The 22,288-nt window shown below is 47.0% G+C and overlaps 1 protein-coding gene across 10 annotated transcripts in view; it reads left to right on the top strand.

Moving 5' to 3' along the window:
- ROBO4 (roundabout guidance receptor 4) overlaps window positions 1-22,288 on the top strand; it is a 106,123-nt gene that overhangs the window by 64,062 nt on the left and 19,773 nt on the right. For all 10 annotated transcript variants that reach the window (XM_083713455.1, XM_083713448.1, XM_083713449.1 and 7 more), the window contains exons 16-17: window positions 7,944-8,088; window positions 16,838-17,077. In XM_083713455.1, coding sequence (XP_083569581.1) covers window positions 7,944-8,088; window positions 16,838-17,077 — 385 coding nt within the window. The remainder of the gene's footprint in view (window positions 1-7,943; window positions 8,089-16,837; window positions 17,078-22,288) is intronic.

Consider the following 22,288-nt stretch of genomic DNA (forward strand, 5'->3'; position numbering starts at 1 on the left):
GTAAGCTCAGTTCAGTTCTGGAGCTGAAAGACAAATTCCTAGGCTCAGAATGTGCTCAGAGGCACCGACTTCCTTAATTCTAACAGGATGCCTTCTGCCCTTGGTTCTGGTTGATAGATCTCGGGGTTATAGTAGATCCGACACGCTTGAAATCTGTCCACCTGACCTTGAGATGTAGTTCTGTCAAAAATATGGGAAAGTTATTTATAAAACAGCTGTACTTTAAAAACATAGTTTTGAGTTTGGAAAAGTCCCTGGTTTTTAAGGATTTAGTTTTAAAGGATACAGTCCTGAAAGGTGGAACACAAAGTCAATCTTGCTCCAGTTCAAAGCTCCCGTTTCCTGAAAGCTGTCCACAGTAACTGTGCTTGGACAGGTTAATCTACATCAATTTCTGTGGAACCAATCCCATGAGTGGGTGTAATAGAAATGAACACTATGGAAGAGTGGGAGGAGGCAGGGAATCTCAGGTCCAGCTCAGGAGTAGGGTATATGCGCCCCTCTAGGGCTTTCTGGGATGCAGGTGGCGCTGTGGGTTAAACCACAGAGCCTAGGGCTTACCGATCAGAAGGTCGGCGGTTTGAATCCCTGCGACGGGGTGAGCTCTGGTTGCTCGGTCCCTGCTCCTGCCAACCTAGCAGTTCGAAAGCACATCAAAGTGCAAGTAGATAAATAGGTACCGCTCCAGCAGGAAGGTGAACGGTGTTTCCGTGCGCTGCTCTGGTTCGCCAGAAGCGGTTTAGTCATGCTGGCCACATGACCCGGAAGCTGTATGCTGGCTCCCTCGGCCAATAAAGCAAGATGAGCGCCGCAACCCCAGAGTCGGCCATGACTGGACCTAATGGTCAGGGGTCCCTTTACCTTTAGGGCTTTCTATCCGGCCCTTGAAATTCCTTCCTGGCCACATCCCTCAGGGGTCCTACTTCACATCTTCGGCGTTTTTTTGCCAGCTGGAATGTGTCCATGAACTTTTGCTTCTCTGGTTGGGGGATAGTGTGTATGTGACTGTAGAAACTAGCTTAATGTACAAAGATAGACGTACACATATTGTTTTGCCTCTTGCATGTGACCCTCAAAAGATTGCCCAGAAGAAATCTGCTGGATGAAACCAAAGGTCCACCATCATTCTGTTTCTCACAGCAGACACCCGCATGTCTCTGAGAAGCCTTCTCCCAGTTCTGTTCCCCAGGAACTGCAATTCAGAGGCATGATGCCCACGACCCGTAGCCATTGATAAAACATATCCTCCCTGAATTTGCCTATTCTCCCCTTAAAGCCATCACCACACCTTGCAGAGGGGAATTTCATACTTTAACTATGGACTGAGAAATCCCTCATGAGCATAAGGCTCTTCCTGGCAAAGGTGGGCCATACCATGGGTGTTCCTGTTTAAGCCTCTACTTCAGATTGTATAGCATCTCTCTTAACATCCCAGGAGAGGGCAGCAGAGCTTCGTGTTAGCTCTGGAGTTATGGAGCTTTTCTTTGGAGAACAGTTGATTGCTAATGCTTTTGCATTCTGGTGCCCAGCTCTCATTTCGGAAGGCCTGAGGTCTCCTTGTGCTTTGGCCTGTAGTACCTTGCATCCTTTATAATGTGATGCTCATATTCTGCCATCCTGGGACCTTTGGGCAGGCTAATTTCAAAGGGCACTGCTCCAGTTTTGAACACATGTGTCATTGCATGATCCTGGTTGCTTTTGTCAATGGGAGATTTTCCTTTAACGCTAATAAGTGTGTGTTTGTGTGTGATTTTTAATGGTACCGTGGCTTGGAAGGAAATTATTAAGCCTCTCCTCCGTTATGAATGAAAAGGACCATCACTGCCCCTGCTATGACGCATTTAGCACTGTGCTGCACCCTGGGGGAGGGGGCATTCAAAAGAGGGGTGTTCCATATGTTCCATGCAGTGCTATTTTTCTAGAAAATAAGGTGCTAGAACTCCGCATGAACACGTCCCTTGTTCTCTTATAATGGCAATGGCGCCCACCCAAGAGGTGCTGGAACTGAGTTCCAGCTTAGAAAAAGTCCTGGCCCATGGACCCACACCTGACTGATGGTCTGTTAGGAACCTGCGTCTGTTAGGAACCAACATGTATGGGGAGGGCCACAACCCAGTGGCAGAGCTTCTGCCTTGCATTCTGAAGTTCCTTGGTCCCATCCCGAGCATCTTCAGGTAGGGCTGGGAACATTCCCTGTCTGAAACCCTGGAGAGCCACTTATTATACAGAGCAAGATGGGCTAATACTCTGACTTGCTATGAAGGCAGCTTCCCATATTCCTAACCCTTTAAAAGGCCTTGTTGCACCAGGGACGTGGGTGGTGCTATGGGTTAAACCACAGAGCCTAGGTCTTGCCAGTCAGAAGGTCGGCGGTTCGAATCCCCGCAACAGGGTGAGCTCCTGTTGCTCGGTCCCTGCTCCTGCCAACCTAGCAGTTCGAAAGCACATCAAAGTGCAAGTAGATAAATAGGTACCACTCCGGTGGGAAGGTAAACGGCATTTCCCGGCGCTGCTCTGGTTTGTGGCTTAGACATGCTGGCCACATGACCCGGAAGCTGTATGCCGGCTCCCTCAGCCAATAAAGCGAGATGAGCGCTGCAACCCCAGAGTCAGCCACGACTGAACCTAATGGTCAGGGGTCCCTTTACCTTTACCATTTGGGTACCAGTCCCTGCCTTCATCTATTCCTCCTGCGCCCCCTGCCATGGTGCCGTCTGCTGAGCCAGCTCCATGCGCCAAGCATGTACGAGGAGCTCTGAGCCACAGTTTCTCTCTCCTTTGATCCTCGCTGAACAGTGGCATTGAAATCGTTTAAATAAATAAAGTCAGGACTGGGAAGCATGAGGGACTGAGCCTAGCAATTGCCTAGCAATTCCCCGCACCTCCTTAGGGGATGCCTGCCCCGTTCCAAGATGTTTGGCTTTCGAGGGCTCCCAGAGCTAGAGATAAGACTATTAGTCTGAGCCTGAACTGTGTGTTTATGGCTGGCTCTGGTGGTAAATCTCTGCTCTCTCCCGGATGTGCGTCTGAGCTTTGCTTGCATTGTTTTTATTAAGGGAGCCTCGTTGCCAGATGAGCCTCCAGCCGGCAAGCTGGCTCTCGAGGACAGAGACTTCTTCTTTGAAGCCCCTTTCAAAAGCTTAATGAGGCAGCGGGACTGCCGAGGACGCCTCTCCTTGCAAACATTGCGCTCGGCCTCCACTGCACCCTCTCCCTGGTGCCCCATGCCCATAAATCCTTATCAGTTATTCATGAGGCAGGGTCTGCAAGGAAGAGGCTATGTGGGTAAATTGCACATTGTGGAGGGGGGACAAGAGAGGAATCGGAGGGTTTCTGTCAAAGTATGGATTACGACAGGGTTTTTTTGTTGCATGAACAGCTGCCTGGCCTGGACGCCATTATTATTATTATTATTATTATTATTATTATTATTATTATTATTATTTCACTTGTATACCACCCTCTATCAAAAGATCCCAGGGCGGCGTACAACATTAGAAATACATTACAGGACATCAATGATAAAAAACATAATAATAAAAGCATGATAAAAAGCATAGTGACAGCCTAATGCTAAAACAGTCACTACAAGCCACCCAGAGTGGCTGGGGAAACCCAGCCAGATGGGTGGGGTATAAATACTAAAATTATTATTATTATTATTATTATTATTATTATTATTAGCAGTCCTCTCCCCCACACTTTCACAGACCATAGATTATTTCATAGCCATAGGCCTGGGTAAACAGGAATGCCTCAGGGAAGGGCATTCCACAACTGAGGAGCCACCACAGAAAAGGCCTCTTCTCTTGTTGCTGCCCTCTCTGGGATGGGGGAGAGAAGGGCCTCACATGACAAGCGCAGGATCCTGGTCGGTTCATATGGGGAGAGGTGATCCTGGAGGTCCTGAGGTCCTGAACTGTGTAAGGCCAGCTTATATCTTCAACTCAGGCCCTGCTGCACTATACATTCAAAGCAATACCATACTACTTTAAACAGTAGTGGGTTCCCACCCAAAGCATACTGGGTACTGTAGTTTGATATGGGTACCAATAGTTCTTTGGAAGACCCCTGTTCCACTCAGAGAGCTACAGTTGCCATAGTGGTTTATCAGTCAATCAGTCTTCCTTGGGATCTAGGAACGTGGGTTGCGCTGTGGTATAAACTACTGAGCCTCTTGGGCTTGCTGATCGGAAGGTCGGTGGTTTGAATCCCCATGACGGGTTGAGTTCCTGTTGCTCTGTCCCAGCTTCTGCCAACCTAGCAGTTTGAAAGCATACCAGCACAAGTAGATCAATAGGTACTGCCGCAGCAGGAAGGTAAACAGCATTTCCATGCGCTTCGGCTTCCGTCACAGTGCTTTGTTGCGCCAGAAGTGGTTTAATCATGCTGGCCACATGACCCAGAAAGCTGTTTGCACACAAACGCCGACTCCCTCGGCCTGAAAGCAAGATGAGCGCCGCAACCCCAGAGTCACCTTTGACTGGAGTAAACTGTCCAGGGATCCTTTACCCCCCCTTTTTTAACCTTACCTGGGAAACTCTGGGAATTGTAGTTGTGTAAGAGGAATAGGGGTCTCCTAGCAACTGTCAGCCCCCTTAAGAAACCACAGTTCCCAGGATTCATGGGGGGAGGAGTGGCTTGACTATTTAAAGTGGTAAGGTACTGTTTTAAATGTATGTGTAGTTGGGGACCCTAGAATCTGCAAGTGATGAAGCCTCTCGTGGATTATACCAGTTTTCATGTTGCAGGTGGGAGCTTGATTGTTTTGAAGATTCCTCTCTAAGTGGTGGCGGGTGGGCAGAGATGTCCCCACACAGAAAAATAGCAGGTTGGGAATGAAAGCTAAACCGAATCCTTGTCCCGAGTGCGCCCATTTTCAAGATCAATATTTTACATTACGTGGGGGAAGTACCAGTATATGATTCATGCAATTTTCCCCAAGCCCATCTCCCCACTGGACTCTACAATCACTGGCCACAGCATCGCCCAATGTTACAGTCCAGGGAGAACCGAAATATAACAAGATGCCAAAAGTTAGTTCTCTGATTGCTAGCAGCATAGAGTTCATACATGCCACTTAAAGTCTGGTTTTAAAAGCTTGCCTTCTGCTGTTGGTGAGCAAGTGTGAAAGACAAGAATGTGGTTATAAATGTGTTTCTTTTCAGTGTTCAGATCGCTTAATGGCATGGGGCTATTTCAATTACATTTCAACCTTCTTGGTTTTTTGTGGGGGGTTTTTGTGTGTGGTGGTGGTGGGGAGGTTTAGTCACCTGTAAACTAATTTGTTCTGATGTGCATTTTTCGGCTCCTGCTGCTGTTCTTCCCCATAGAGTTGTACAGATTTGGAAATAGCTTTTTCGCAGTTTAATTTAAGCTCAGTGGTAGGGCCCTTGCTTTGCATGCAAAAGGTCCCGAGCTTAATCTTTGGGATCTGCCAGTTGGGGTAAAAAAATAGTTGCATTTGAAGCTAGTGCTAGTCATTGCTGACAATGCAGAGAGAGATGGACAAATGGTCTGAATAGAGTTGGCCCTACCATTAGGCAGAGTGAGCCAATCTCCTCTGGTGGCAGATTCTGGGGCGAAGCATTCCCCTCTATCGGAGGACAGAGCTATTTGTGCCACACTGATTGACCTGCACCCGCTAAACTAGCCTGCTGCCCTTGGGTGGAACAGGTGGCAATATCTTGTCCCTTTGCATCAGGCAGCAAAATGTCTTGAGCCGGCTTTGGACCTGATTCAATATAAGGCGACTTCCTATGTTCTTGTCCAACTTGAGATGTGGTGGGAAAACCTCATCAGTTTAACCAGGGCTCAGCAAGGTTTACCTTGCCTGGGCTGGTTCACTCCAGCAGAGATCTCTCTGTGGGCTGGACTGCGCATGTGCATGCGCATGAGCATAAGCGTGCGTGCCTGTGATTTCCAGCATCTGCATCTGCGCAGACATGATTTCCAGCACCACGGAAGTGAGTCTCCGTGCTGCACTGGTTTAGCGCAGCATGCTGGGACTCACTTAGCGGGCAGCTTGGTTTGGGGGCGGCTCGTAGGCCGGTTAAACGACCTCCGTGGACTAGTTGTGGCCCATGGGCCTTAGGTTGCTGACCCCTGACTTTAACACATGTAGTTTTCCTTTGCCATTCAGCGTCTCTCCTGTCGGTTGGAATTGATAAGGCTTTCCCTTGACCTTGGGAAGAACAGATGGGGAGGCAGTGAAGACAATGATAACAGGTTAAGCCTGAAGGCTTCTTGTGGAATTGCAGGACACTGTGAGTCCACCTCTGAGGTAGGGGAGAGGCAGAATCTCTTCTGCCCCGAGTGGGGCGGCTGCTGTGGCAATTCAAGGAGGAATAGCATGACTTGTGGGTGGTGGCAACACATTGATCCAAGAAGATTTCTGAGCAATAAAGTGTTTAAAATGCACCTGTGCTTGGGGGACCTTCTCATGTGAGATGAGAAGAGCATAATAAGAGCTCTGCTGGAGGAAACCAAAGGCCCATCTAGATCCAGATGCCTGTGGGAAGTTCATAAGAAGGACCAGAATGCAACAGCACTTTCGCCGAGTGTGATTCCCAGCAACTGGAACCTGATTCCTTTCAGCTAGGTGCTAGGTGCTAGGTGCTGTACAGAACGCAAGTGTTTATTCTTGACACAATATGTCTTGGAGGTGAGGTCAATAATGTGGGAAACTGATGTGACTGAGAAGTGTGTGTGTGTGTGTGTGTGTGTGTGTGAGAGAGAGAGAGAGAGAGAGAGAGAGAGAGAAAGCAGCAAAAAAATAGTGATGGATAATAAATTGTAGCATGGACTCCTCTCCTGCCCTCCTCATGCGTCTATGAATAACATTAGCAGAACTTGCAAACAAATGTCGACCTGGACACCCTCTTTGCTGCTGTGACCTGCGAAAAAAACAGCGAAATTTGAGGGAACGTTCCTGTTGGTTGTGATAGACGTTGGGTAGCATTATTGCTTTAATCTCCTTTCCACATCCCTGCAGCTCAGGAAACTAAGTGCCTGATCAATTTGTCCATAGAGATCCTGTCAGGCAGTTAATGTTTATCTTGGTCTTTTTTCCCTTTTCCTTTCCCCCTGATGGACACATTAAGTTTTCCCTAATCTGAATTGGATCTGGCTGTCATATGCAAGGCTTGGGGGATGCTGCCTAATGAGACTTTCAAGGAGAACATTATTTCTAGTTTCCTATAAGAGGGCCAATGATGCAATTCTGCTGATGGCCTTGCTTCTGCCAGAGAGAGAGGGAGAGAGATTGCTCTTTTCTTCCCCATATTGGATGCAAGGACCGTAGAGCCTATATAGGCACAATATAGCTCCTAAGATGACTTAATGCCAAATGCACACTTCTGCTCAAATTAGGGCTGGGATGGCTCCATTGGTACCAGTGTGCAATAAATCTGGTGGATCTAGTTTTATTGCCAGAACCAGTTTTATTGCCAGAACCAGTTCCTTGGCTCAGAGGAACCCAGTTCTTTTATTCTAATAGTATGTCTTTTGAGCTTGGTTTTGGTTGGTAAATCTTGAGGTTCTAGTAAAAAGCTAAGTAGATCCCAAAAGCCTGAAAACTACTCACCCCTGCCCTAACCCATGAGAATTGTGCTAATTTAGAACATGAAACAAGGAATTGTCATGGTTCATATTAGGTGTGCTGGTGAAATAATAATAATAATAATAATAATAATAATAATAATAATAATAATAATAATAATAATTTGTATACTACCAACAGGTTTCAGGGTGGTTCACAAGATATAATCACAATGTAAAAACACAAAAGACATAATCAAAACAAAAACAACCAAATAACCCCCGGGGTGAAACATGATTTTGGCTAATTGAGGTGTCTACCTCCATGGATCTGAAAACTGTTGTGGGGTTGTGGTCTCAGTCAGAAATGACTAACCGTTTCTTTTCCTTGTGTTCCTCCACAGGGGAGATGAAAAAGGTGCTGAAAACATACAGCTCCCCAAAGTTCTCAAAATGCAGTGCCTCGCAGAACGGCGCCGGTTTGTTGCCTCCTCCTCCTCCCGTCCCTCCGGGTTTTCAAGCTCCCCAAGATCACAGCACCCAGCCAGTGTAAGAGCAGATCTGAAATGCCTTTGTGATTTACCATAGAGTCCCTCCAGACATCCTTTTCATTTTGCATACATGATTATTTGCGCTTTTGGTGCTCTAGGGGTGGCCGCATGCAATTCTGCTTCTGATACTGTTGGTGCCTGCAAAAGTTTTGAGGAGGCCACACGGCTTCGCTTCCAATCCGTGTATATCCAGTAACTTCTTGCTGAAGCCCTGTTTAGTACCACAGATGCTCTGGTTAATTTTTTTACTTGCCCCTGGCAGCAACAACGTGGCAGCGTTGGAGAAGCATCGTAGAACAAACTAAAGCAAAATAAATCCACTGCTAAGGCCCCATCTGCATTATACATTTAGAGCAGTATCATGCCACTTTAAATACTTGTGGCTTCCACTAAGGAATCCTGGGAACTGTAGTCTGTTAAGGATGCTGGGAGTTCTTAGGAGACTGCTATTCCCCTGATACACAAGAGAGGGGGTGTCTGTGCAGCCCTGGCTACTTGCATAATGTTTTGTTTGGGTCCCGAACTTGCTATTTGAGATCCTAAGTTCACACGGTGCCATTTGATTTGCTCACAATCCCATCAGTGCTTTTCTTTTTCTGTAATTGCAGATGTGGGGAGGGAGTTGATTTTATCAAGTCCACAGAAAGGAAAGAGGGGACTTTTAATCCTTCCTTGTAGCAGCCCCAATAGAGACCCCCTGTGCTGCAGTTCAGTCTAGAAAAAAGGACAAAGCTCCCATTGGCACCCATGGGAGCTCCGCCCCCCAAAAAAACCCTATCTGTAGCATAAGGGAGTGGAGCCTAAACTTCCCATCTTGTGCACTAATGTCCTGATAAAAAAGAGGGTATCTCTACCTGTAGCTGAATAAAGAAAAGCCAAAGATATGCTAGCAAGTGATGCGATTAGCATCAAGTACAATTATGTACGGGTGGCGCTGTGGGTTAAACCACAGAGCCTAGGACTTGTCGATCAGAAGGTTGGCGGTTCGAATCCCCATGAGCTCCTGTTGCTTGGTCCCTGCTCCTGCCAACCTAGCAGTTCGAAAGCATGCCAGTGCAAGTAGATAAATAGGTACCGCTCTGGCAGGAAGGTAAATGGCGTTTCCGTGCGCTGCTCTGGTTCGCCAGAAGCGGCTTAGTCATGCTGGCCACATGACTCGGAAGCTGTACACCGGCTCCCTCGGCCAATAAAGTAAGATGAGCGCCGCAACCCCAGAGTCGGCCACGAGTGGACCTAATGGTCGGAGTTCCCTTTACAGTTATGCCCTGAGGTCACAAGACTGTGACTCACACAACTCCCTGTAGTGATGGAGCCTGGGTAGGCTCTGCCTGACTCCAGAAATTCCTTCCTGTATCTGTGCACCTTTTGATGGGTAGAGCATTGCAGCTGTATCAAGATCCGCTCCATGACTCATCTTCCAGTGCCACCAGGTGCTTCAGATAAATTTCCCAGTCCCTGCCCCCGCCAGCACCGAGAAAGGAAACCTACCTGCTTCTGCATACTATCCTCAGGCACTGGTATGATGGATCATCTTTGCTGGTGGTTCTGGTGGGAACGAATTCCAGCCATACTTTCTACCTACTTGGCACTTAAAAAGCTACAAATCATGCTGAGAATCCATGCTTTGCTGGAAGAGAGAGTTTTCCACTTAATAGAGCGGGCCTCTCTGAACAAGTGCCCAGCTATTTAAGTAAATGGACAATTATCATTCCAGGAACGTAAATCAATCCATTAGGGCAATATCAGCTGACTCTGTCCTTTTCGCTGCCCGCTGAATCCCACATTTATGAAGAGAAAACGTTGTCCTTGGATCTGTGCATGAACTAATATCGGTGTCATTCTAAATTTATGGGCAATTACACCATAATTGGCCGCTCTATTGGAAATACATTTGGTTGCAGAGGAGATCGGGGCAGGTTTTGCAGGAGAGAAGAGGCTGCAAATACGTTTCATGCGCTGCCTCATATCACTACTGGCGTGTGCCACATGCTCAAGTCGGATAAGTGCTTTTCCTCCTAGTGATGGGAGGACCGTAATGGCAGCCTTCGGACAGGGCTGGGAAACCTTGCCTGTTTCCCCATTTCCTGAAACCCTGGAAAGCAGCTGCCAGTCAGTGTAGGCAATGCTGAGGTTGAGGGACCAATGGTCTGCAGCTTCCTAGGTTCTTAGGGGTGATCCTTGACTATTTAGCCATCAGGAGCTGAGGAAGATACTTCTGCTTCTAGGCCATGTTTTCTGTAGCTGGTTAAGAACAAGATGCTAGTGTCCATGGTTGGCATCTGCATTGCTTCTTTATTTAACTCAGGGTAGGGAACGTTTTTCATACCCTCCAACGTTTCTGAAATGAAAATAGGGGCATCCTATTCCATACCCTCCCAACATTTCCCCAGTGAAATGGGGACATCGTGTTCCATACCCTCCAACATTTCCCCAGTGAAATGGGGACATCGTGTTCCATACCCTCCAACATTTCCCCAGTGAAATGGGGACATCGTGTTCCATACCCTCCAACATTTCTCCACTGAAATGGAGGCATCCTGTTCCATACCCCCAACCTTTCTCCAATAAAAATAGGGGCATCCTATTTCATATCCTCCAATGTTTCTCCAATGAAAATAGGGACGTCCTATGCCATACCCTCCAACATTTATTTCTCCAATGAAATAGGGACATCCTGTTCCATAACCTTCAACATTTATCCAGTGAAATAGGGACATCCTGTTCCACACACCCCAACCTTTCTCCAATAAAAATAGGGACATCCTATTCCATACACTCCAACATTTCTCCAATGAAATAAGGACATCCTATTCCATACCCTCCAATGTTTCTCCCATGAAAATAGGGACACCCTATTTCATATCCTCCGACATTTCCCCAATGAAAATGGGGCCATCCTGTTCCATATCCTCCAACATTTATCCAGTGAAATAGGGACATCCTGTTCCACACACCCCAACCTTTCTCCAATAAAAATAGGGACATCCTATTCCATACACTCCAACATTTCTCCAATGAAATAAGGACATCCTATTCCATACCCTCCAATGTTTCTCCAATGAAAATAGGGACATCCTATTCCATACCCTCCAACATTTCTCCAATGAAATAAGGACATCCTGTTCCATATCCTCCAACATTTATCCAGTGAAATAGGGACATCCATACACTCCAATGTTTCTCCAATGAAAATAGGGACACCCTATTTCATATCCTCCAACATTTCCCCAATGAAAATGGGGCCATCCTATTTTGTTCAGCCTTCTAGGCTCCCCATGCCAGTGGTGGGCACAGCCAGAGAGAGAAGTGGGTGGAGATGCAAGTCTTACCTTGGTGTGATTGGCTACATTCTCAAGCACGTGAACATTCAGAGGCATCTATATCCAGATACCCCATACCCACATCAGGCAAGCAGGAGGCATCCGTCTAGTTCAGGCATGTCCAAAGTCCATTTCGGGGGCCTAATGCGGCCCGCCGGTCAGTTTAATCAGCCCCGTGGCAGTTTATTTCCTGGGGTAAAATCCTAAAACCACCACAACAAATCCCCCCCCCAAATCAACAACTTTGGTCGGCCCTTTGGCCAGCCCTCACGGCCCTTCACTTCATCAAATCTGGCCCTCTTTGAAAAAAGTTTGGACACCACTGGTCTAGTTCAAGGACTCATTCCAGCCAGGGAAAAGCACTCAAGGAGGACTCAAAGCAGACCTGGCGAGGGTTGTGACCTGATGAGAACCCTGACAGTCAGACATCCCAGCCTAGGGTTATCCACCCTTTGCTCACAGCCAATTGCCCCTTACAGCAGAGTCAAGTTTGTTTTTAAACCCACCTGTTGGAAATGTATGCATGTAACCACATTTCCCTTGCTGCTCAGTTAATTCAGATGTTCTCGTAATGAAACAAAGAGCAACTTAATGGCTTTATAGGAGTCCTTAAACGGCTCCTAAGAGGACAGCCTTTGCCGTACAAAGGGGAAACACAGGGGAAACATAGTTGGCCAGAGTTCTGCTGCTGGGAGTTGCGGGGAGATTAAGAACTTCTGTAAAGAACTGCTGGCATGCCAACAGCATACAAATGGACTACTTAACGCAGGAGCAAGTACTACCAAAGCAGAATCAGCACTGGTTAATCTTCTTCCTTTTTTAAAAAAGCATTTGAAACAGGCCACAGCCTCTTGCATCCCCCCAAAGCTTTGTGCTCTGACTTCCAGAGCTGAAAGTCTTGTGACTGGCTCTGAGGGAAGCGAAAATGAGTATGAATGAATGGACAGATAGATGTTGAATTGAACAAAGAGCCCATGACTGGTCAGCGAGAGGGAGGCACCTTTTGGCAGAGTGCCTTTGACCTTGACAAAGAGGCACTGAGGTTTGAAATACCCTCATGAATAATTGCTTGATGACTCTCGCCTTTATCAGAATGTACTCTTAGTAGCACATTAAGCCAATTTACGTTAAATCAGACCACTGGTTTATCTAGTCCAAAATGGTTGAGTATCTACTCCAAGGGGTAGCCAACATGGTGTCTTCCATGTGTGGTTGGATTCCAGCTCCCATCATCCCTGACCATTGACCAAGCAGGCTAGGCAGTGGTGGCCAGTTCGCTTTTAGGACTGGCACAGTAGCCAACAGAAGGTCAAGGCAACCACAGGCTCACACATTTGTGTCTCCATCCTGCTCCCTGCTGAGTTCTGCAAGGGACACATTGAGATAGAGGAGGAGGAGGCTGACAGCCAGAGCCAGTTGTAAGTAAGAAGGCAGGAGGACTTGGAGGAATCAAGTCCAAGGTTGGTGGGGCCATGCCCCTTCTGCCTTAATGGGCCAGCTTTCACTGCAGTCAGGGTTAATGGGAGTCCAGCAACCTCTAGAGGGCAACACACCAGCTCCCAAGAGTCTCCCTCGTCCAGCAGCATCTATCTAATGTGGAGTAGGGCTTTCTAGCACAAGTATTTAATGTTAACATGTACTATTCAGGTCCACCCCCCAACCCCAGACCGTGGAGTGTTAGAGGCATATGTTGATATTATAGATTTTCAATAAGAATTCTGTAAGTAGAGCTGTCAGTGGGGATGGAAGGAGCTGTAAATTTTGCTTCTCTCAGGTTCTCATTTTCTCAGTCTCAAATGCAGTTCTCCACATTTCTGCAGCAATTTAAAAAAATTCTCATGGAAAGCCACCTGCATTTTAGTGTGAATTTATCCCGATAAACCCTTTTTTTTTGTACAGTGGTACCTCAGGTTACATACGCTTCAGGTTACAGATGCTTCAGGTTACAGACTCTGCTAACCTAGAAATAGTACCTCAGGTTAAGAACTTTGCTTCAGGATGAGAACAGAAATCATGCAGGAGGCCCCATTAGCTAAAGTGGTGCTTCAGGTTAAGAACAGTTTTAGGTTAAGAACGGACCTTCGGAACGAATTAAGTACTTAACCCGAGGTACCACTGTATGCAGTTTTCCCTCCAATATAAGGCACTTATGCATGTCATTTTCACTAATATATTCATTGTTATGCATGCTTTCCTCTAGTATATACATTTTTGCAAACATTGTTTGGGTAACTGCATTGCAAAATTCACATAGGTGTGAATTTTGGAGGATGGCTGTGTTTTGGTTTGTGAAAATGTTTTGGAAAATGTGAAGTTGATAGATTCACCATTGGGTTAAATTTCTCCCTCACCCCTACCTGTCAATGTGGGTTGCCCTGAATCCAGATCTCATAAAACTCACTGAAAGACTGTTGAAAGCCTGGAATATTCAGGTGATGTGACAGTGAGAGCAAAGGTGACTCAAGAAGGTGTAATGAAGGGTAGAGATGACTCATTCTTTTTCCTTCTCACTAGACAGGGAAGGGGCAGAACCAGATGTGTGTAGAAGCTGAAATCAAAGGGAGAAAACCAGTAGTGTTGTGAGGAATGGCAGAGACATAGATACAGCTGAGTTGCCTTCTGCAGGAACCCTCTGGTGCTGTTAACCTAAATATGATGGAAAAACCGTACATGTTGCTCAAGCTGTATATATGTTTAAATAAACTATGTCTCACAACATATCAGCCAGGTTGCTGGATCAGGCCAAAGGCCCATCTAGTCCAGCATCCTATTCCCACAGTGGCCAGTCTATAGGCACCACCTCTATAGAGCTGAGGTGTCTTCAGCCCCCTCAATGTCAAAATGCTGATGAATTTTCACGAGGACTTTTTAAATAAATAAATAAATTGCAAACTAATGTAAGAAATGTGAAAACTGAATTTAATATTGGAAAAAGGAGAATCCAAGAGAAACTGGGGGAAAACAACAGATTCTTCATGCTCCCAGCATCCCTATTTGTGGTAGAGGCATGCTGATGCGTGCAAGTTCACCCTTTTGCAAGTGGTAGCTCGGAACATCGTACAGAGGCTGAGCAATTTCCTCCTCCCTCCCCCTTTTCACTGCCTCCTCCTGTCTCACACCTTGTCAAAGTAGGAGAAAGTGGATCCAAAACACAGGTGGCAGGTGGCAGACTCCATCCATTTACATGCAAGACGTGAGTGCTGTCACTAGCTGAGCAGAGGCGGGGGTGGTGTAGGAGCGGGGCTGAGGAATTGTTCTGTAAGTGATGGAGGAGCGCTCTGCACGGAAATGGGCTCGGTTCATTTATTGAAACCACTCCAGCATCCTGGCAGAGGTGTGAGAGATGGACACGACCCGGAGAGTCACTTAGGAACCTGGCGCTGTGCCAGAGGAGTGAGCTCCCCAGTCATAGGCTGCCTTTGCATGCTGGGCAAACTGCAAACAGCCATAATCTAGACTGCTGTACTGGGATGCGGGCAGCACTTATCTGCAAACGTTTTGGGCTTCTGTCAGTGTTGTCCAGGGGTAGGACCTGGATCTGACTGGTGGGTCAAATTGTTATCCTCTGCACACCTCAGGGGTCAAGCTGCCCATCTACCAGTTGTCTGACATCACAATGATGTCAAGTGCCTTGCAGAATGCTTTGCAAAGAGCTTTACAACACCTGGCAGTCTGGCAGTCAGCTGGTCACTGGGCCCTGCAAAGCCCCTTGCAACATGTTCCATGAGACCCGACTATCATCTGGGGCTCTTTGCAAGGGACTTGGCAAGACCCAATGATCAGCCGAATCCCTCTGCACGGGGCAGCAGTGCCTGCAACTCCACCTTTGATGGATCCAGACCTTTACCTGCCCCACATGTGATCTCATGGACTGGCTGGATGTAGAGAAGTGGTGGGAGGCACCAGCTGGGGTGCCCAAGCGAACCCCCAGGGGAAGAAGGCTCAGAACCAGGGGATTGGTAGTGGGATGACAGTGCATGGTCAGAGGGAAAAGAGGGAGCAGACTGGAAGGAGGTATCGGACATTGAAGAAGCAACAGGGTTCAGTGAGCAGGAGGAGGCTGTGGCAGAGAGCAGTCCAGAGTCAGAGGCAGGAGAGGAGGGAGCCCAGGAGACAGAGGTGAGACCAGCTGCTGAAGAAGCCAGGGACTACCCCGCTCCTGCTGAAACCAGCTTCCCTCCTCCCTGTTCTTCTACAACACAGAGAGGAATGAAGAGAGTGGAGCAATGAGAGACAACGGAGCTTTAGGCTGCTGGGGAAGGAACCTGGGGAGGAGATCAGTGGGAAGATGGGGACCTTCAGTCCTTGCAGCTGCCTCATTGGGCAAGACCTACTGGGAAGGGTTGCTGTGACCTCTAGATCTGAGCTATTTTTGTTTCTTTGAATAAAGAGTTAACTTTACAGACATCAGATGCTTTACTGTTTTATTGCTGACCTATGCCTGATTCCAGCTCCAGACACCTGATGTCATAGTTGGAGGGCAGGTTGGCATAGTTTGGCTGAATTGTCCTCCTGGGCCAGAGGTTCCCCACCCCTGATGTTCCCCCAACCCATTGGTTTTGCCAGGCATGTCTGCAGTTGAGAAGCCATCTGCTCTAAGGGAGATGTCATTGTGGCACATTGACTGGCCATTTAAGATTTTGCTTCTAGTTCCTGGTGTTGGAACTGTCATGCAAACCCAGCATATTTTGTTTGGGGGCATAGTCTGAAGAGGGCATATGATGCAGTGACCTTGCTGAAGATAGGCAGGTCTAGAACCTCTGCCCAAATAAAGTGGTAAAAGTTGGGATTATGGGATAGGGCAGATCAGAAAGAACCCAGAGAAACAACGATTTCCCCTGGGAAATAACTCACAGATCTTTTCTGAACTTCTCAGGTTTCAGAACATGCTGCCTGTACATAGTCTTGCCATTCTCTCCTGGTCCCTGGTCCCAAATGTCCCTTTGGTGCAACACCAGATTTATGACACCAAAGCTAGAAGAAATTTGAATCCACCTGCAAAAGGTTGTTTCAACCCTGTCCTTCCACATGTCCCTGTTGTGATGGGCAGGAAAGGGTGATCTCCTGCTTGATTTAGAATAGGATCAGGAATGGACAATAGAGATGACACTTCTGTTTTTTTAGCGGGTCAACCAGAAACCATTCCTCTAAGCAGCACAACTGAATAACCTTTTTCTCCAGCCTCTTGCCTCCGAGTGTGCCTATATTGCAGTCAGACCAATGATGAAGATGAACTATTGTATAGCTTCAGATAATCATATATTTTTAACCAAAGCCTGCATCTGGGGCATGATGGGAATGCAGCCAAGGGATGGCTGTTTTCTGATATTTTCCATAGCTTTTATACCAGGCTGAAAACAAGAGATAGAAAAGTTCTTGGTTGGAGACACTCATAGCACACCTGCTATTATTTCTGTGCTTGAACAGGTGTACCTGCACTTGCTACCTGGATCCTCCCATGGACTTGGTCCTTCAGCAACAAGACAAAGATTCCCTGCCGGCAACCAGTGAGTCCCTGGGAGAAAGCCATACCTTCCCCACACTGCCCTACAGCTGTCTTTCTGCAGCTTCAATCTCTGTATCTCTCAATGATGATGGGGAGACAGTTCTGACCCCTGAGGAGGTGGCTGAATACCTAGAGCTCAGCGAAGAGGCAGAGCATCAAAGGTAAGAGCAACGCAGTCCACACAATGTAGCGTCTTAAGGACAATGTAGATGGTGGCTCTGCTCCTAGTCCGTCGTTCTCTCCTCTCTCCACCTACCCTGACATTAGCTGTTGCAAGAGACACAAGCATCCCTCTGAATACCCCAAAGAGGTAAATTAACAGCATACTCAAAAGCTTGCTTTCGGTGGGATTTATTTCCAAGTCTGCCAGTTGATGACAGCACGCGTTGGCTCCTTCCCTTGACCTCATTGTCCCTGACCAATGCAGTGTAATGTAATGTATTGACTAAGGTGTCAATCCCCCCCACAGGCATGATGAATCCACTGACCTTTGGTAAGTCATTGTCTCTTAATTCACGGTCCCTTCCTTCGGGCTACTCTGCCAAGCTATTGTGAACATGATGGAGTTGATCTCCAGGAAGCACTGTGGATTCTGAGAAAGAACTACAGTGTAGCCATGTTGCAAGAGACTCCACTCCATTTTTACATTTGCTTTTCCATCTCCTGCTCCAATATCCTGTTAGTGTTCAGTGGCCTTCTCCTTGGGCTGTTTTCGAGAGACCCCACCCAAGACCCTCCTCTTCAAAATACTTTTTGTACTTCTGTAAACCTCGTGATTCCTCTGACTACTGACTCCTTTCTCCCATGTGTGGGTGCTGCCATTTTGGCTACCGAAGCAACGGCACTCACGCCCTGAACATCAGAAATAGAGGGAATGGCGAGAACATGGTAAGCAGGTTATGAGGAACATTGTTTCATATTACAATCTTGTGCATTATCTTGTGGTTTTCAAGAAGCTAAACTGAGCACCAAGTAATGGCCCTCAGAGTCTGAACACTGGAAACAGAAGGAGAGATACGTTATTACTATATGTTATTGCCTAGTGGTGCAATTTTAAGGTTAATAGTTCTTGTTTGTTGGTCCTCTGTGTGCTAATAACTTTGTAAGGCTTATTCTTTTACTTACATTAGCTGTTTGAGCTGTTAAAGAGTTGACCTCTCTGCTCCACTTTGAAATAGTATGTCCATAATCAGATTTCGGGATGCATAACTTGCCTGCTCTAATGTCCAATTAAGCCAGTTTTTCTGTTCTGGATCAGAGCAAAGGTCAGTCTAATTCAGCAGTTTGTCTCGCACAGTGCTCAGCCAGAAGTCTTTGGGAAGGACGCAAACAAAGCACAAGGATGATGGCAATGATGGTGCGGTGGTTACTTTGTCTATTGTTGGTTACATGGATTAACCAGCGTTAATAGACCAGAATGGGAGCTAATGGTTCGGAGATGGTCCCTGATAGTTTGGGATAGCTCTGTTTTTGAATGAGACACCCAGCAGAGCTCAGAGAAGGTGACACACCTGCAGCTAAGAGAAGAGGGTTGGTGTGTTATGTATGTAAGAAGCTGCAGTTCGCAGTTTTGCAGTTGAAATGTGAAAGAGAAAGAGATGAGAGTGTTACCCAGAGGCAGCTGAAACGAGGGGTGCAATCTTGAGGAGTTGGTCCAATTCCTTGCTTGGGTATCTTCTGCCTTGTAGCAGCGCCTGCCGTTTGTCGCCACTTACAATTTGTTTGCACATTTTAAGCAAGGCAAAAATTATACAGACACCTTAAGTCTCCAGTGATCTCTCCAGGGCAATGGTTCTCAAAGTGTGCGGTGCACAACATTGTTGTGGTGGGAGAGGATGGCAATTGTGATGGGAAGGCTCAAGGAAATTCAAAGGAACATTTCAGTATATATTGCAGAATAGATACCTTTTCAAAACGAGAGCAAGAACATCAAGTGTAAGGGAATGATTTGTGTTCTTATGTAGCTGCGTTGCTTTATACTTTCTTGAGGTCCCATGATCAGATTATAAAGTACTTCTGTTCTATGTTATAAATCAAGCATTGCTAGGAGTTGTTTATTTTTGTTTTCCAGTGTATTTCTTATATAAAAAAGAATTGGTGTGGCATGAGCACACTTTTATTCTGGAAGTGTGGCCCAGAGAAAAAAGTTTGAGAACCGCTCTAGGGCCCGAAAATTTGAAATCCTGAATTTTTAGAGCGGCAAGGAGGGCAAAAGTGGAACCTGAAACGAGGGGGATGATTTTAGAAGAGCAGTAAAATTGGAAGAAAAGTTCAGGGGTGGGTTTGCTGCTTTTCTTCTTTCTCTTCCTCTCTCTTCCTCCCTTCAAAGAAAGCACAGTGTCTCTGAAACCCCAATTCAAACCACAGTGCTTGGATTATTGCACAAATATGCTGTCTAAGCCCTGTGTCCTGATTTGTTTCAAACAGCTTCTGTGTTGGTTTCTGTTTTGTCTTCCAGCCAAGCCTAATAGCCCCAGGGAGGTGGCCCCCTGCACATTCCCTGAAAACATGTAAAGGTGGTTCATGTATGCTACATGTGCTTTTCTGCAAAGGAGAAAATCTCAGTTCCACATTGCACAGATGTTCTTTTGACATGGAAGAGACTTCTGCATCTCTCTGCATGGGATGTGCACAAGTTCCTCTTTGGAACAGTATCTGGAGGAGGCGGGGGAGTAATTTGAGTATCCAATTCATGGCAGAGCCTTAAAGAACTTTGCCATAAATGACTTGGGCAGATAAATGCTTTCTTGGGGCAGAATCCATTGCCTATTTCACCCATCCTTTGATGATGGGAGACCAAAAACACAAAACTATATTTTTATTTATTGTTATTCATATGAAATACCGTATTTTTTGCTCTATAAGACTCACTTTTTCCCTTCTAAAAAGTAAGGGGAAATGTGTGTGCATCTTAAAGAGCAAATGCAGGCTGCGCAGCTATCCCAGAAGCCAGAACAGCAAGAGGGATCACTGTGCAGCGATTCCTCTTGCTGTTCTGGCTCCTGAGATTCAGAATATTTTTTTGTTTGTTTTCCTCCTCCAAAAACTAGGTGCGTCTTATGGTCTGGTACATCTTATAGAGCGAAAAATACTGTATTTTTAACCCACTCTTCACTGAGTATTTTTTATCCCAGATTGGGCAACAATGGAACAAAGCAATAAGGTTATGCGGGAGTAGGCAAAAATTAAAAACAAAATTAAATTAAAAACAAAAGCAAAAAAACAGTTCCAGGAAATAACAGCAAATCAATAATTCCACTATAAGATAAAGCAAATAATCGAAGTTTGCAATTTAACCAAATACTTGGGTATTCATCATTCACAGGAGCTAACTTTGCCTGCCCACACTGGCTCCTGTACTTGGTACAACCCCCTAAGAAATTCTCTCCCCACGTTCTACAGAGGTGGGCTGGCCCTGGGCAGGGTTAATACCCCATTACACTGCTTGGCACAACATCCAGATATGATGGATGCACGAGCTCATGCTCCCTGATTTGCTTTGATGCCTTTCGTTCACAACATGAAGGTCTCTGTCACACAGCCCAAGCTGGCTCTGCTCTTCCCCTTGCCCCAGGGTGGGTTGAAGGACCTCCTGGGCATGCGGCCCCTTTCCCCACCCTGGTCTTGTGGGAACTGCACTTAACAGGAAGCCTCCAGCTCCATCCTTCTGCCAGCCGAAGCCTCGCTGGCTGCAATTAGCTAATGCTCTGTAACTGCTGCCTCTGCAGTTTGGGGAAGGCTCTCCCCGCAAGACCGACTCCTTACACTTTTGTAATTGGGGCTGGGACATGGAGTTGCTGATTTTACGGGAAGCTCATTGATCCCACTCAGATAATTACAGCTCCATTTGGAGCCTAGGCGGGACAACTGCCTGCCAGCTTAAGACATGTTTAACAAGCCTCAGCCGGTCTGGCTTGCCAGCTGCCTGGCCTCCCTGCTCCAAGCCACATCTCCTCTTCAGGGGCAGGGAATGGTGTATACACTCTGCTTCTCTGGTATGACGGAGAGTCTAGTGTTGTTGTAGTGCAAAGTGTAAGAGGTTGCCTTAAAGGTAAAGGACCCCTGACAGTTAAGTCCAGTCACGGACGACTCTGGGGTTGCAGCACTCATCTTGTTTTATTGGCCGAGGGAGCCAGCATGACTAAGCGACTTCTGGCAAACCAGAGCAGTGCACGGAAACACTGTTAACTTTCCCGCCAGACTGGTACCTATTTATCTACTTGTACTTTGACGTGCTTTCAAAGGTTGGCAGCAGCTGGGACTGAGCAACAGGAGCTCACCCCGTCGCAGGGATTTGAACTGCCGACCCTCCGATCGGCAAGCCCTAGGCTCAATGGTTTAGACCACAGCGCCACCCACATCCCTAAGAAGTTGCCTTAAAGGTAAAGGTATCCCTGACCATTAGGTCCAGTCATGACTGACTCTGGGGTTGTGGCGCTCATCTCGCTTTAATCACTGAGGGTGCCGGCGTACAGCTTCCGGGTCATGTGGCCAGCATGAATAAGCCGCCTGTAGCGAACCAGAGCAGCGCACGGAAATGCCGTTTACCTTCCCGCTGGAGTGGTACCTATTTATCTACTTGCACTTTGACGTGCTTTCGAACTGCTAGGTTGGCAGGAGCAGGGACCGAGCAACAGGAGCTCACCCCGTCATGAGGATTCGAACTGCTGACCTTCCGATCAACAAGCCCTAGGCTCAGTGGTTTAGACCACAGTGCTGCCCACATCCCTAAGAAGTTGCCTTATACGTGGTCAAATCTTTGGCCCCATCTCCATTGCCTGGCTCCTCTAACTGGGAGTACATCTCCAGAGTCTTGCCCAGTCTGCTGTTTGAGTTTCTCAAGTAGGATATTGAACCTGAGATCATCTATGTGCACAGCATATTTTCTGCTGTTGAACTATAGTGGAGAAACTCAGGTCTGAAGCCCAAATGAGGCTTTCAAGACCTCTCTATCTGACCCATGGGACTCCTGCTCCCCACAGGCCACACACCCCTTTTCCTAGTCCTGCTCTGCCCCTTCCTGGGTAATTTTGCTTGGCTGGATAACACCACAACTGGAATAAGTGGGAGGCACAATGCAGAGATAGAAACCTCTGCACCCTAACAGTTGTTAATCTCAGAGCCAAGCAACACATTGACACTCATTTATCCCTTATCTGAGCCCGTGAGCCTGGGCACTCCAGAACATGCTCACGACTGAACATCAGAAATGAAAATGCTGCAGCGACAACAACAAACAGGGAATGAGAACAGAGGGAGGGGAGCCAGGGGAGAGGGCAGGGAAGGAAAGAAAAGAAGGGTCTGCACTGTTTTATTGCGATAATGTGAGAACCCTAAGGAAGGAAGGAAAACAGTGGGTGGAAGGGGGAAAG

The sequence above is a fragment of the Podarcis gaigeae genome, assembly GCF_964106915.1.
Source record: "Podarcis gaigeae genome assembly, chromosome: 15".
In the NCBI taxonomy this organism is placed as follows: domain Eukaryota; kingdom Metazoa; phylum Chordata; class Lepidosauria; order Squamata; family Lacertidae; genus Podarcis; species Podarcis gaigeae.